This window comes from Eurytemora carolleeae, unplaced genomic scaffold (assembly GCF_000591075.1).
Source record: "Eurytemora carolleeae unplaced genomic scaffold, Eaff_2.0 scaffold877, whole genome shotgun sequence".
Classification (NCBI taxonomy): domain Eukaryota; kingdom Metazoa; phylum Arthropoda; class Copepoda; order Calanoida; family Temoridae; genus Eurytemora; species Eurytemora carolleeae.
The window spans coordinates 61,779-76,477 of NW_019396780.1; the positions used below are offsets into that span (position 1 = coordinate 61,779).

Sequence of the window (14,699 nt, forward strand, 5' to 3'; positions counted from 1 at the left end):
CCCTAAAAGAGCCCATAACCTTTTTGTTGTAAGGGCAAAGTAAAGATCTAAAAATTACAATATTGAAAAGCCCTTGAAAAATGTATTTAAAAACACGTGTCATATTTCTGATTATTTGTCAAAAACAAAAAAGATTCTCTACATTTTTCCGACCTTTTTTTTCTTTTAAAGTTGGTGGTCTAATTTTTTTCAATAATTTGGCCTTAAATTATAATCATGAATTGCAACCCTATCCCTTTATTCTAAGGCCTTTTCAAGGGGGGGGGGCTTCGACGCCCTCCAGTCTAAGCCTAGATTCAGACCCCCCAGCCTTTCTAGGTTTAATATAAATTTGAAACTTGATTTTTTTTCTTAATACGGGTTTTAAGAGAGTTAACAACGACCCGCTAGGGGGTGAACCAAACAAAACTATTGGCGTATTTACGCGAGCCAAAAGTTCACCACAGCTTTGGGGGGGGGGGGGGCGTCCTTCTAATTTTTCCAGACATCCCTCATTTGTAGGGTTTTACAGCCAAAAAAAATAACATGTTGTTAGTAATTGGCTTTTGGGTCACAAATTTATTAATACTCTAATAATAATACTCTATCCCTGCTGCATCTTCAGACCAACCAAATCAAAACATTTTAATAATATTTTTTAATAATACTACATTTATTTTTTAACTGTGTGCAGCTAATCAAATTGGGTCTTATGTACTATTTTTATTTCGATAAGAAAAAGGATCGATGATCATCAGACTAACATTATTGATTGAAATTTAAAATTAAGAACTGGTAAATCAAACTTTAAAAAATATGAATGAAAATCCAATTGGGATAGATAAGTGGGTAAGTGGGAGAAGTATGAATAGGTGTGAGAGATGAATGAAGGATGGATGGTGAAGAAGTGAAGATGGATGAGAAGGATGAATAGTTGAGAGATGAATGAAGAGTAGGATTGTGAAGAAGTGAAGATGGATGAGAAGGATGAATAGTTGAGAGATGAATGAAGAGTAGGATTGTGAAGAAGTGAAGGTGGATGAGAAGAATGAATAACGTTGAGAGATGAATGAAGAGTAGGATTGCAAAGAAGTGAAGGTGGATGAGAAGGATGAATAGTTGAGAGAGATATAAATGAAGAGTTTAGGATGTATGTGGGTTGATGGATGGACGTGAAGTGATGAATAGTAATGTATAGTTAAGAGATGATTGAAGAGTAGGATTGTGAAGAAGTGAAGGTGGATGAGAAGAATGAATAGTTGAGAGATGAATTAAGAGTAAGATTGTGAAGAAGTAAAGGTGGATGAGAAGAATGTATAGTTAAGAGATGATTGAAGAGTAGGATTGTGAAGAAGTGAATTTGGATGAAAAGGATGAATATAGCTGAGAGATGAATGAAGGTAGGATGGTGAAGAAGTGAAGGTGCATGAGAAGAATGAATAGTTAAGAGATGAATGAATAGTAGGATTGTGAAGATGTGAAGTTGGATGAAAAGGATGAATATAGCTGAGAGATATGAATGAAGGTAGGATGGTGAAGAAGTGAAGGTGTATGAGAAGAATTAATTGTTAAGAGATGATTGAAGAGTAGGATTGTGAAGATGTGAAGTTGGATGAAAAGGATGAATATAGCTGAGAGATAAATGAAGGTTGGATGGTAAAGAAGTGAAGGTGGATGAGAAGAATAAATAGTTTAGAGATGAATGAAGAGAAGGATGGTGAAGATGTGAAGGTGGATGAGAAGAATGAATAGTTGATAGATGAATGAAGGTTGGATGGTGAAGAAGTGAAGATGTATGAGAAGGATGAATACTTAAGAGATGAATTAATAGTAAGATGGTAACGATGTGAATGTGGATGAGAAGGATGAATAGTTGAGAGTGTAGGTGGATGAGAAGAAAGAATTGTTGAGAGATGAATGAAGAGTAGGATTGTGAAGAAGTGAAGGTGGATGAGAAGGATGAATAATTTAAAGATGAATGAAGAGTAGGATTGTGAATAAGTGCAGGTGGATGAGAAGGATAAATAGTTGAGAGATGAATGAAGACTAGGAATGTGAAGAAGTGAAAGTGGATGAGAACGATGAATAGATGAGAGATGAATGAAGAGTAGGATTGTGAAGTGTAGGTGGATGAGAAGGATGAATGAAGAGTAGAATTGCAAGGAAGTGAAGGTAGATGAGAAGAATGAATAGTTTAGAGATGAATGAAGAGTAGGATTACAAAGAAGTGATAGTGAATGAGAAGGATGAATAGTTGAAGAGATATGAATGAAGCGTTTAGGATGTATTTGGGTTGATGGATAGACTTGAAGTGTAAAAGGATGAATAGATAAATGAACAAACAATTAGAAATCTCTACTAGAATATTCTGAGCAGGGGTTGCCGGAGTTCATTAGTCTTGGAACCGTAGTCTCTTGAGGACACCTTACTTACTACACAGATAGAATACATCATCTTACAGATACTCAGATAGATGGATAGAAAGATAGAATACATCATCTTACAGATTCATAGATAGATATATAAATATAATAGATAGATAGATAGATAGATAGATAGATAGATAGATAGATAGATATTTAGATGTATAGATAGATAGATAGCTAGATATATAGATAGATAGATAGATATATAGATAGATAGATAGATAGACAGATAGATAGATAGATAGATAGAATGCATGAATTTACGGATAAACAGATAGAAGCATGGATAAATAGAATACATCATCACGGGCCACAGATTAACATGCCTACATAAAATAGAATTCATCATCTTGCAGATGCACAGATAGATAAATAAACAGATAGGACACATCATCTTACAGATACACAGATGCAAAGATAGATAAATAGAATTTTTCATTTTACAGATATTCAGATAAATGATCGGCATACAGAATACATCATCTCACAGATACAACAGATAGGAGACACTATCTTACGGATACACAGATGCAAAGATATAGATAGATAGGATACATCATCTTACAGCTAGATAATCAGATAGAATACATCATCTTACAGATACACAGGCTTTGCATCAACTTTTTTAGACACACTGGATCATTGATTCCAGCACCTAGACCCAGCATCAGTTTTCTAATTAACATTAGGGCATATCTTATAAAAGAAGTTATATACATATTAATATATATTGTCCCAGATCATCTGAATTGTAATATTGGATGTAGAAAATAATTGCTAATTATATCTTGAAGGTTTCAGTAATTTAATAAAAATATAGCTACTCTCACTTCATCAACGGGATAAAGACTTTAAGAAGGAAATCTAACACATCTAACAATCGTGGGATAAAAAGGTATGGTATACATTAACCAAGTCAACAAATTCTCATTGGTTTTTAAATACACATATTCTCATTGGTTTAAAATACACATATTCTCATTGGTTTTAAAAATACACATATTCTCATTGGTTTTTAAATACACATATTCTCATTGGTTTTAAAATACACTTATTCTCATTGGTTTTTAAAATTCACATATTCTCATTGGTTTTTAAAATACACATATTATCGTTGTTTTTAAAAATTTTATTTTTGAATGCCAGGAAAATTTTTATTTTAGAAGAATTGAAAACTAGTTTTAATATTGTCAGATATCTACAATTTTATTTTGATTGTCCATTTAATCCAATAAACGTCAAAACATCTGAACCGATTAGGCCCAAACTTGACATGACTCCAGGGAAGGTTTATGACGGTGAAATTTCAGAAATTTTGCCCAGAAAAATATGTTTACATTTATTATATTTGAAAATGGACGATTTTAAACAGAAAATCAAAAATCCGCGAAAATTTGAGAATGACTAAAAATACTTCCTCACTTCGTGTATTTTTAATTTGATTTAATCGATAAACACTAAACATTACATAAATGGAAAAAAGTAAGTTAAATATTTTTTTTTTATCAACTTTGTATACCAGGGGGGGGGAGACCGCAGGGTATATGGTCATTTATAATTTATGATTCCGGATTATCAATTATTATGCCTTTTATATCCATTTATAACAATATCCTTCAGTATCTGGTATCCAATTGGGAACTAGGGAGGGGGGGGGGAGTAGGGCATACACAAAGAGTACATATTTGTATGCATAAATGAGGGAGTTGACATAGTTTTAAACTTCATATGAAGTTTCCCATAATATTTGTATAAAATTTAGGAAAATATTTAGTTATATTTTGTATTGAACCTAGCACTTCCCTCTCAAATATTCTAAATTTTATATCTTTTAACGTCAAGAAATCTTGATAAAAATGTTAAAATTTTATTGCCAATTATAAAATATATCATCATGATTACATTACTCTCTTCTTCATGTTCTTCAGTAAACTTATCCCTAAAAATATTTCATTAACAACAATATTCATTGAAAAAAAACTATTTATTTTATAAAGAATTATCCTAATTTTGATTTCTTTGATTTTTAGAAGATTTGGTTATTTCTTCCGATGCATGTAACATTCGGTTTCTGTGAGGTTCTGATAACAAACAAATATTCTTGTGGGGGGGGGGAATGGGGTATAAAAACTCCAGCTTAATAATGTTTTTACCAGAAGCGCTTGGTCGAATAGATGTAGAGCAAGATTTTTGCTGGAATCAGTCTTTACCATTCTTAAACAGAAAGTTTTTAGAATAAATTTTCATATAGTTATTGGTCAACTTCTTATTTTTTTCATCTCAACGTCCCCAGTGAGAATGTTAAACTAATCATCATAATATATCATTAAAATTATATTCATTTTTAGTGACTTGTTCCATTTAGTCCTTTAAATCAATCAGTGTCCAATAAATGATTTCCACATTTTAATTTTTTTTGTACTTTTTGTCCCCTAACCTGCTCAGTGTGTATTTTTAGGTAATTTTGTCCCCTAACCTGCTCAGTGTGTATTTTTAGGTAATTTTGTCCCAGAACTTGCACAGCGAGCACTTTTCAAATTAATTTTTGTGTATTTTTGACAAGTTTTATTCTCATTCGCTCAACGTACACATGTCCCCTGTCCTACTCAGTGTGCAATTTTAAATTCATTTGTTGTCCCCTCACCTGCCCAGTGTGTTGAGCTTCTCAGCAGTATCTCTGATTTCTTCAGCATATCCTTCAGATAGTTCCTCGAGTTTGTGAGCAGTCTACGGACAGATTTATTTTTTATTTTTTACCGTCTTGATTTGCGGGATATTATATTATTTAATTTTCCCTTCAGGATAAATAAATCTTAGTTGTATACCAGTCCAAATTGCCCTGTAATTTCATACGTTCTTAACTTCAAATAATTTACTTTGAATATATTTTTGTTAAATGAATAATAAGTCTTTTTGGATACTCACTGCAGGATCAAAACTAGAATCAGTTCCATCGGATTTAGTCCTGAATAAAGTACATGTAATTATCTGTTGACATAATCTCGAGACTATGTTAGTCTCGAGATTAAATATTTAGATCAAGAAATTTGATTATAGGAACGCCAGATTTGTTGTTTTTCTTGACTGGAAGGGCCGGAATTTAATTTCTCACCCATTTATTTATTAATACATTAGTTAAAATTGGTTAAAAAAAGAATCTCAAACGTATTATTAAGTATTTTTCTTCACCGATAAAAGTACAAAATGGCCGACAACAAATTTTTTATTTGTTAGAAATTTATTTTCAGGGCTGTCATTGGTCAATAAGCTTACGAACTATATTCCTACACTCTCATTGGAAGAAACAATGTACGGATATCCAAAGAAAGAGAAAAAGAGTGGATTGAGGACTGAAATTAAAAGTTTCCACAGTGGATATTCGGATTAAGTAGTTGGGATTAAAGGCTATCCATTCTAAAGTTCCCAGCTCAGGTTGTAAAGATATGATTTAATAAATTTAAATTTGTGGCAAAGACTCGCAATACCTTTCTGAAAGTATAACATGTTGACGCATTTTCAAGTGAACCATAATTTAAAAAATACACTTTAAACATTCCTGAGAGCAAATTTGTTAAAGATATTTTTTTTCTATCATAAAAATTGATGATTTTTTACAATGGGTTCTCTGTTTAATTGACTAGCCAGAATTCAGCAGTTTTCAAGATGGAAAATCGACAATATCTTTATTGACGTTCAGATAAAGATTAAATGGTACCATTGTAAATAAGACATGTCACTCTTTTTTAAATGTAGAGTCACTTGAGATTTGTCTATTGTCGCCGTAAAATGAATTCAAATTTTTACAAATTTTAAATGAACGTTTTCAGAATATCACGAAGATAAATTAAAATTTATGTTTTTTAATAAAAATAAATTTCTAGTTTGAAAGGTTGCTTTCACCAGACATTATGAATGGTATTAAATTTCAAAATTAATTTTTAAAAAACTTTTATAAAAGTAGACATTCAATCAAAGATTCACAAAAATTTTCTTTTAAACCTTGAAAAGAATCCATATTTTTTTATTTGAAATAAAATTCAAGATCTGAATCTGAGCTTTATTATCTGATGGATTTTTATAGCAATGATCCGTGGAAAAAAGTCAGGATTTTCTTATTCAGAACAGATTAAAAGAAAAAGTTACTTGTAGCTGTGCATGTATGCAATCAAAGTGTCTTCAGCTCTATGCTTGAGAAGGTCCAATGTTATTCCTAGTCCCTGGAAACCAGTACATCAACATCAACATCAACATCAACATCAACATCAACATCAACATCAACATCAACATCAACATCAACATCAACATCAACATCAACATCAACATTAACCATGTATCACGGATCAAAGTTCCTGGATTATGGATCGTGTATCAAGGATGGTAAATCATGAATTATGGATCGTGAATCATGGATTATGGATCGTGTATCATGGATAGTAAATCATGGATCATGGATCATGTATGGTTTCCTTAATTTCGTCATTATAATCTAGTCCTAGAAGCATCTGCGAAGCTCCAACTGGGGGAATCTAAAAAATGGAAAATGAAGTTTATTTTTCAAGAATTAAAATTTATTCTTTGTATTCATGAATCTCATTTTTCAAGCAAAAATAAAAATAATGATCATAATAATTCTCGGTTACTTGCTTTTCAAAAACAGGTGATAAATAATTTTCACATAAAAGTTTTTAAAACAGCGTGTTTTGTAAATAAACATCATTATAGATAATAATTTGAAAAATAATGATGAAATGAATAGAAAAACTGTATACCTGGAATCCACCTCCCATCTTGCCTCCTCTTTGGAGAACATACTGCATCATATCCTTTCCTCTGGAAACATTTGAAGAAAAATTATTTTTTAAAAGTGTTATCAAAAACTATCTCATTCAAAAAGTTTGTTTTTGCACTTTAAACTGCCGGGTTCAAATATTTTAGGAATCAAAATCTTTTTAATGAATTGATTCCAGATTAAAATCTTGTTTGTTTACCTTGCCCACATCTTGTCACTCTTTTCCATAAATAATTTATGGAATCCCATATGATTCTTCACATCTGTATTGTAACTTGAGGCCTAAAGTAATTAAATACTGATATTAATTATAGTATGAGGTTCCCATAATATTTGAACAGCTGGATGATGTCTAGTCATCTTATCAAGCTATTGTAACAAATATTACATATAAGACATTGGATTGAATGTCATGTATATGTTTTCTTGAACAAATTTAAGGTTTAATTGTTGAAGAAAAATGGTTCAACTAAGTCAACCTCTACGTAGTTCAACTAGGTCCTAAATCTGGAAACAGATTTAATTAATAGCGAGTTAATAATTAAAAAGAAACTAATTCTGAAAACGTATCCACTCCCAAAGTAGGGGTTTTGAATGTCGAATTTGCGCTCAAACTCAGGATTTACAGATCTTTAAAAAGTTTTATATGTCTCAAATGAACCCGAAAGAAGTTTTCCACAACACTGCATACTCAGGTCGACTACCTCACATAGTCGGTCACTCCCTTTAAAGTTGGTCCCTGGGCCCTGGTTGCCCTTCATACAAATAAAAACTTTTAAAGTTTTGTCAAAAATAAAACATATCGAGATTACATCAAGCTTTTATCAAAGAATGAATAATAAAGGAACTGAGTTTTTGCCACAAACTCAAATATTCTTATTCCTATATCTTGGAAATCAAATGTCGTAGACCTTAGATATTTCAAACTATTAATTCTGTTAGATCATATAATCTAAATTTGAAATATCAAAGGTTTATACCAACTGGTTGCAGAGATATAGAAATTAGAAAATTTGAGGTTGTGGAAAAAACTCTATTCATTTGAAAGCAAGAACGTGTAGTTTACTGAGCGGTTTATGAAATTAAACCACACTAAGGTTTACTAAACGAAGGATATAAACATAAAACAAATTAAAAAATGGATAGAACAAATAATACGCGATAGAAATCAGTAATTTTTCCTTTATACTGAGTGTGCAGTGTGCACATACATTTCCAGTGTTTCAGAAACTAGTTATTATTAATATACAGTTTAAACTTTTATTAATTATAAAATGTTTTATACCATAATCAGATATGCCATGCTGTCCGTGAAATCATCAACAATTATTCTGTGAAGGTTATTAGAATTCCCGGAAAAACCTTAATAAAATTATTTTTAGTCAACTTCTGAAGGTTCATCGATTTTCGAAACCAAGGGATAAAAATATATTCGATTATTTCTTTAAGCAGCTACAGACCCTGTTTTTTGTTACGTGATGAAAGGGCGGATTTAGATGACATGATCATTTTATTTTTCAAAATGTCGTTGATGAGAATTGATAATAACTATTACAATTCATTACAGTGTATCGAAATTTTACTAAAACAAAAATTAAAATTTTAATTTCTTATGATTCTTAAACAATCTTGCTGTCCTTATGAAATGAAAACTAGCATTTTTTCAACAATAACTTTAAAGAATGATTTATTGATTATCCCAAAACACAATAAACAAGTCCAATTTTATTCTGTTAAATTAGGTATGGAATAAAAATGGTCTTATAAAATTTTGTTTTCTAACCTCCGTGAATAGAGTTGCAGCCCCCTGTAGTCCAGGACTCAACTGGCTCAGAGCATTTATTCTACACAAATTGGCAAAAATATGGAATTTAAAACAAACTTTTAAAATTTCCTATTTTCATAAAATGTATTATATGGAGTTTTCATCTATCAATGAATTTAAGAAAATTAGTGTGATTAAAATGCTAAATTAAAAATGTTGCCAACAATTTTTGAAGTATAATTTAGTATAACTTTTAATGATTTCTATAAATAAAATCAAAGTAGCTTATGAAAGAAACCAATTAATTTTTCAATTGTTTCCTTCATTAAAAAAGAGGCGCAAATTTTTTTGGTGTGTGGGGATAGGGCGGGGCTTGAACAGATGCTTTAGTTTTATCCAAAAGATTTAAAAAAAAGATATAATCAAAGAATTTAAAATTTTCTATTGACAAAATCTATTTTAACGTTTTCTCTTGATTTGTCCAGAAAATTCCCATTTTTATTCTAGAGCAAGAGCATGGCAAGTTATATATTCCGTAGAAATGATCTACCGTTAATAATCAAAAGTAGGACACTTTACCTCAACATGAGTATAGCAGACGTTCTCCTCAATATTGTCTGCGGAAGCAAAGACGACAAATACTAGTGCTAGCACAATGCCACGCATCTTCGTGAACTAGAGACACGAGGTCAAAATCAGGATTTATAAATGAAATATTATTTATTTTGATTCACAAGGAATGAGCCAATACAAATAGAGTTTAAAATGTTACAAAGAAAGATTTTAAATATTTTTAGAATTAAATTTTACTTAATTAATTAGCTGATTGTCCCTAACTGTCCCAGTAAGTACTGATAATAACGAATGTTCTCTTATCTATTTTCTTCAATTGTTCAAACAATTATTTTAGCCGAGGGTAAATCTATTGGGACAAAGTACGCGGAACTTAAAACAGATAAAGCTTTGCATAAAGATGCTTTCAATTTATTAATCAGAAAAAGTCTTTATAATTTATCAAAACATGTAATAATATCAAAATGAAATTTTCTATATTAAAATTTTTAAAATGAATATGTTAAATACAATTTTTAATACACATAATACCTTTTTTCTAATCATAATCAACACTGTTTAAACATCAATCTTTGCATGCCTCCATAGCAACATTATCTATTCTATACTTCTAAAAAAACAAGAATCACAATACTTTTCAAAAAGTTTCCAGTGTAGATTAAATAAAAAATCTCACTAATTATGCAATGTATGTTTAGGTGGACCAGTGTATGTTAGATCGGACCAGCGTATGTTAGATCGGACCAGTGTATGTTAGATCGGACCAGTGTATGTTAGATCGGACCAGTGTATGTTAGATCGGACCAGTGTATGTTAGATCGGACCATTTTTATAGTTTGATACGCATCGAACCTGTTCTTTTCTGCAAATAAAACATTGTAAGTCAAATAATTTTTAAAATAAATAAATTCAATTAATTTAACTAAACTTGAAATGTACCGGTTTCTTTAAACTCAAATTTTCTAATCCTCATACCTATGTACCCTGATTACACCATTAGGTTAAAAAAGTATGGGGATTTACTTTTAAGTTTGAATGGAGTAATCGGGACGATGATCGATGATGCAAACTGTTATATAACGTGAGAGTAAACATAGACTGAAATCGATAAAAATGCTCACTCTTATCCTCCCCCCCCCCCAACATATGCTGAGGTTTAAGACCAATTGAATAGGGTTAATTTAATGCTCGAACAGATACCAAGGATATAAATATTTTTTTTAACAATTGTACTTTTTACATTAAACTCTGATAACAATATAGATTCAGTAAACTTCAAAGCAATTCACACAGAGATACAGGGTCACCCTTAATATACTTCATACTTCCGATTTAAGCCTTTAGAGACAACTGTTCTTTTCTCTTGGTTGATAGATTAATCATTTAGATATATTGCTTCCTATTTTTTCTTATAAAAGACTACAATAAAACTAAAAGATCAGCAGAATTAAAAAGTCTCATTTTTCGTGGATAACCCTTTACACAAAAGCTAAAAAAAATTTGGAAACTAAAATGTTTTTTCTTATTGAAATATTTATTTAAATCTGTAAATCAATATTTTAAAAAATATTTTAGGATATCAGTAAGATTTTTACTAAATCCAAGTATAATTTTTATTTAAAATACCACCATTCTTTAAGGACTGAAGAGGATATAAACTATATCGAAATTAATTGCCCAACCCGAGTTTTTCTACCTGTGAGAGTAAACCATTTTTTTTGCCAGTTTGGACAATTTACATAAAGGGATTATCTTATGAATCTCAATGTGTTCACACAAAAGACTTTAAATTTTCATGTTTAAAAGAATCTTTTTAGATATGTTTTGCATTTGGGTTTTTCTTTTTTTAGACACTGATAAATTAATTTGAATGAAAAGCCCTTTTATCATAACTATAACAACGTTTATTGGATCCCATATGAATCTAAAAACAAAAAAATGCTCCAATTAAATCTCCTAATTTTTTTTATAGAAGTCTTGTTTATTTGGTAAAATCATTAAATATTCCCGATTCCATTGAAATAAACGTTGCTTTGCTTTCAAATCTACCTATCTATCTATTCTATCTACCTAACTATCTATCTATCTATCTATCTATGAGTAAAAGGAAAGTAAAGGTTTGTTGGCGGTATACAGACTTCAGAGGGTATATATTTATATAGTGTTGGTACCAACCAGTAGATTTCAGGTAACATTCCAGTATACACACTCCAGCATACACTCTCCAGCATACACACTCCAGTATACACACTCCAGTATACACACTCCAGTATACACTCCAGTATACACTCCAGTATACACACTCCAGTATAAACACTCCAGTATACACACTCCAGTATACACACTCCAGTATACACACTCCAGTATACAAACTCCAGTATACACACGCCAGTATACACACTCCAGTATACACACTCCAGTATACACACTCCAGTATTCACTCCAATATACACACTCCAGTATACACACTCCAGTATACACTCCAGTATACACACTCCAGTATACACACTTCAGTATACACACTCCAGTATACACTCCAGTATACACACTCCAGTATACACACTCCAGTATACACACACCAGTACACACACTCCAGTATTCACACTCCAGTATACACACTCCAGTATACACACTACAGTATACACACTCCAGTATACACAATCCAGTATATACACTCAAGTATACACACAAGTATACACTCCAGTATACACACCAGTATACACTCCAGTATACACACTCCCGTATACACACTCCAGTATACACTCCAGTAAACACTCCAGTATACACCCAATATACACTGCAATATACACTCCAGAATGCACTCAAATATACACTCCAGTATACATTTGCAGTATATATACTCCAGTATACACTTTATATTTATTATACGTACAGGGTACTCTAGTATACTTCAAACACAGGGCACTTGCAGTACATTGAATGTACAAGGAAATGCAGTATAATTTATGAACTGTACCCCATTATATCACTTGTACATGGTAAACCAGTAAACTTCATGAGCAAGGTACCCCAGTATAATACATTTACATGGTACTCCAATATACTTCATGTACAAGGTAATCTAGGATACTTAATTTACAGGGTACATCAGTAAACCTATGTACAGAGTATCTAAGTAAATTTTTTTTACATGTACGTACAGGTATACTCCAAAATACTTCATTTACAAGGTAAACCAGGATACTTTATGTTAGGGTACTCCAGTATAGTACATAAACACTGAACAGCTAGACTCCAGCATACTTCATGTACAGTATAATCCGGTATTTTGTATGTACAGGAGTATAAATCACGTAAATGTACTCCAGAATACTTCATATACAAGATACTCCGATCCAAGGAGAATTGAATACAAGGAGGGGGCAATAGGGTTTCCGTACACTTTGCATTGACGTTTTTGGACTGCTGGAGAACTAGTTTTTGCGTAACAACAATAATAAAGATTGTAAACAATAACACAAATGATAAATAGACATTTGGTGCATCTCTGGCGTTAGATGAAGATTCACCGTATACTAACTCATGTTTGTTTACATTAGATCGGCTGCCTTTTTTCGCGCCCATCTTCTAAATTAATTGTGAACATGTTCTCTTTGTGTACATCGTAAAACAAAACAAAAATAATTCGCGGATTTTCACAAAAAATTTCGTGGATTTTCAAAATTTTAAAAAATCTAATGACGATCGAATTTTGATGGAGACAAATATTTGAAATTTTGATCATTCATAAACCTTCCCTGGGGTCCCTAGATGTCCCACAAAAAAATTGGGCCCGATCGGTTCAGCTGTTTATTGGACACAAACAGACAGACAGACAAACAGACAAGCCAAATTTATATATAGATAGTACGTACTATTGAGGATATTTCTCATTGAGTTATGATCCCTGAAACAAACTATTAACGTTATTTTTGACTGATTAAGGGGCGCCATAGTCAAACATATAGAAAGAAAATATCTTTAATAAGTTAAGATCCATGAAATAAATTTGTGACCGATTGAGGGACGCTTCAGGAAGAACGTTTTTTAAAATCCAATTTAAAAACTTGATTTAAAGATACCATGGTGTCTAGTAGCTGTATGCTTCTCCCTAGTGGCAACCAATTCCTTGAGGAGGTTCACTCAATTTTCCACGGAGTTGGTCGTTCCCCCCCCATTTTCCAGGGAGTTGATCGTTCCCCCCCATTTTCCAGGGGCCGGCGGTGGAAGTTCCCTCCCTTCCTTCACAGCCGCCTCTGTTCCTAACAAAGGCTTAAAATGTAAACTACAATAGCCATGTCTGTTTGAACCTTCTTAATCAATTAACCACTCTACTCTGGAAGTATATCTTAAAAGTTAAGCTCTAAACCAAGATTTAGGTTTCTTAGAAAAGCCTCTTCTTCCAGACACCCCCGCCTCCCCCCGCCTCCCCCCCTCGGTCCTGTGTCACCATGATTTACAAAGTTTCATTAATTTCTTGCTTTGTTTCAAGTTTATACAGTTAGCCTTGAATAATTGACTAAATACATTAATAAAAATAAAATTAATTACCAGTTTGAAATATAAAACAATCCATTCATACTTCTCCTATTCTAAACTAAGTTTACTAAGCTAGGAGGCTTCGTGTCCATCTTAGTGATAATCATAGCTTTTTTGTAGCCGTTCTATCTGCAAGTCTTTACTGTAATTTCATATAATAAAATATCACGGACTTGGTAGATTTCCAACAGTTAAGAAAATTACATTGAGAAAAGGAGCCAGATCGGGACACTCTCTATACTTTTGCAACCTGATAGTGAAAATCTTTGATATTTGTATCTTAAAGAATTCGCAGTTTGAAATATAATAGATCTACGACATATATTACATGAATTAGATTGTAAATATACAGGTAATATAGTAAATTATAATTTTTAATAATTTTCCAGTTACTGAAGGGAATTTTCAACAGAATTTAGGAATCATGGAATCTTTTTCTTTAATTTTAATTTTCCTCTTCATGGTAATTTGTTAAGGGAATTTCAACAAATTAGATTAAAGGAATTCCTAATTTGATCTTTTTGGATAAAGGAGGTAATTCCTTGTTTCTTTATAGTGTGATTTAAACTTATCTTTTGAATGTAAAAAGAAATTATATCTGTATTGTTCGAAGAATAATTGTTATCGT

The 14,699-nt window shown here is 31.6% G+C and overlaps 1 protein-coding gene across 3 annotated transcripts; it reads right to left on the bottom strand.

Annotated features, from left to right (window-relative positions):
* Positions 1–4,256: 4,256 nt before the first annotated feature.
* LOC111708625 (uncharacterized) lies at positions 4,257–10,127 on the bottom strand. Of its 3 annotated transcripts, none has more exons than XM_023482062.1 (12): positions 10,064–10,127; positions 9,539–9,634; positions 8,978–9,038; positions 8,480–8,556; positions 7,394–7,476; positions 7,175–7,235; positions 6,877–6,931; positions 6,549–6,627; positions 5,331–5,370; positions 5,050–5,132; positions 4,559–4,619; positions 4,257–4,344 (listed from the first exon to the last, which is right to left on the bottom strand). In XM_023482062.1, the coding sequence occupies exons 1-12, from the start codon at positions 10,076–10,078 to the stop codon at positions 4,339–4,341; spliced, it is 717 nt and encodes a 238-aa protein (XP_023337830.1). In that variant the 5' UTR covers positions 10,079–10,127; the 3' UTR covers positions 4,257–4,338. The 3 variants fall into 3 exon arrangements, with proteins under 3 accessions (XP_023337830.1, XP_023337828.1, XP_023337831.1); XM_023482060.1 differs by having other exon boundaries at positions 6,549–6,622; positions 6,872–6,931; positions 10,064–10,124; XM_023482063.1 differs by lacking the exon at positions 10,064–10,127 and adding an exon at positions 9,770–9,846 and having other exon boundaries at positions 6,549–6,622; positions 6,872–6,931.
* Positions 10,128–14,699: the final 4,572 nt, after the last annotated feature.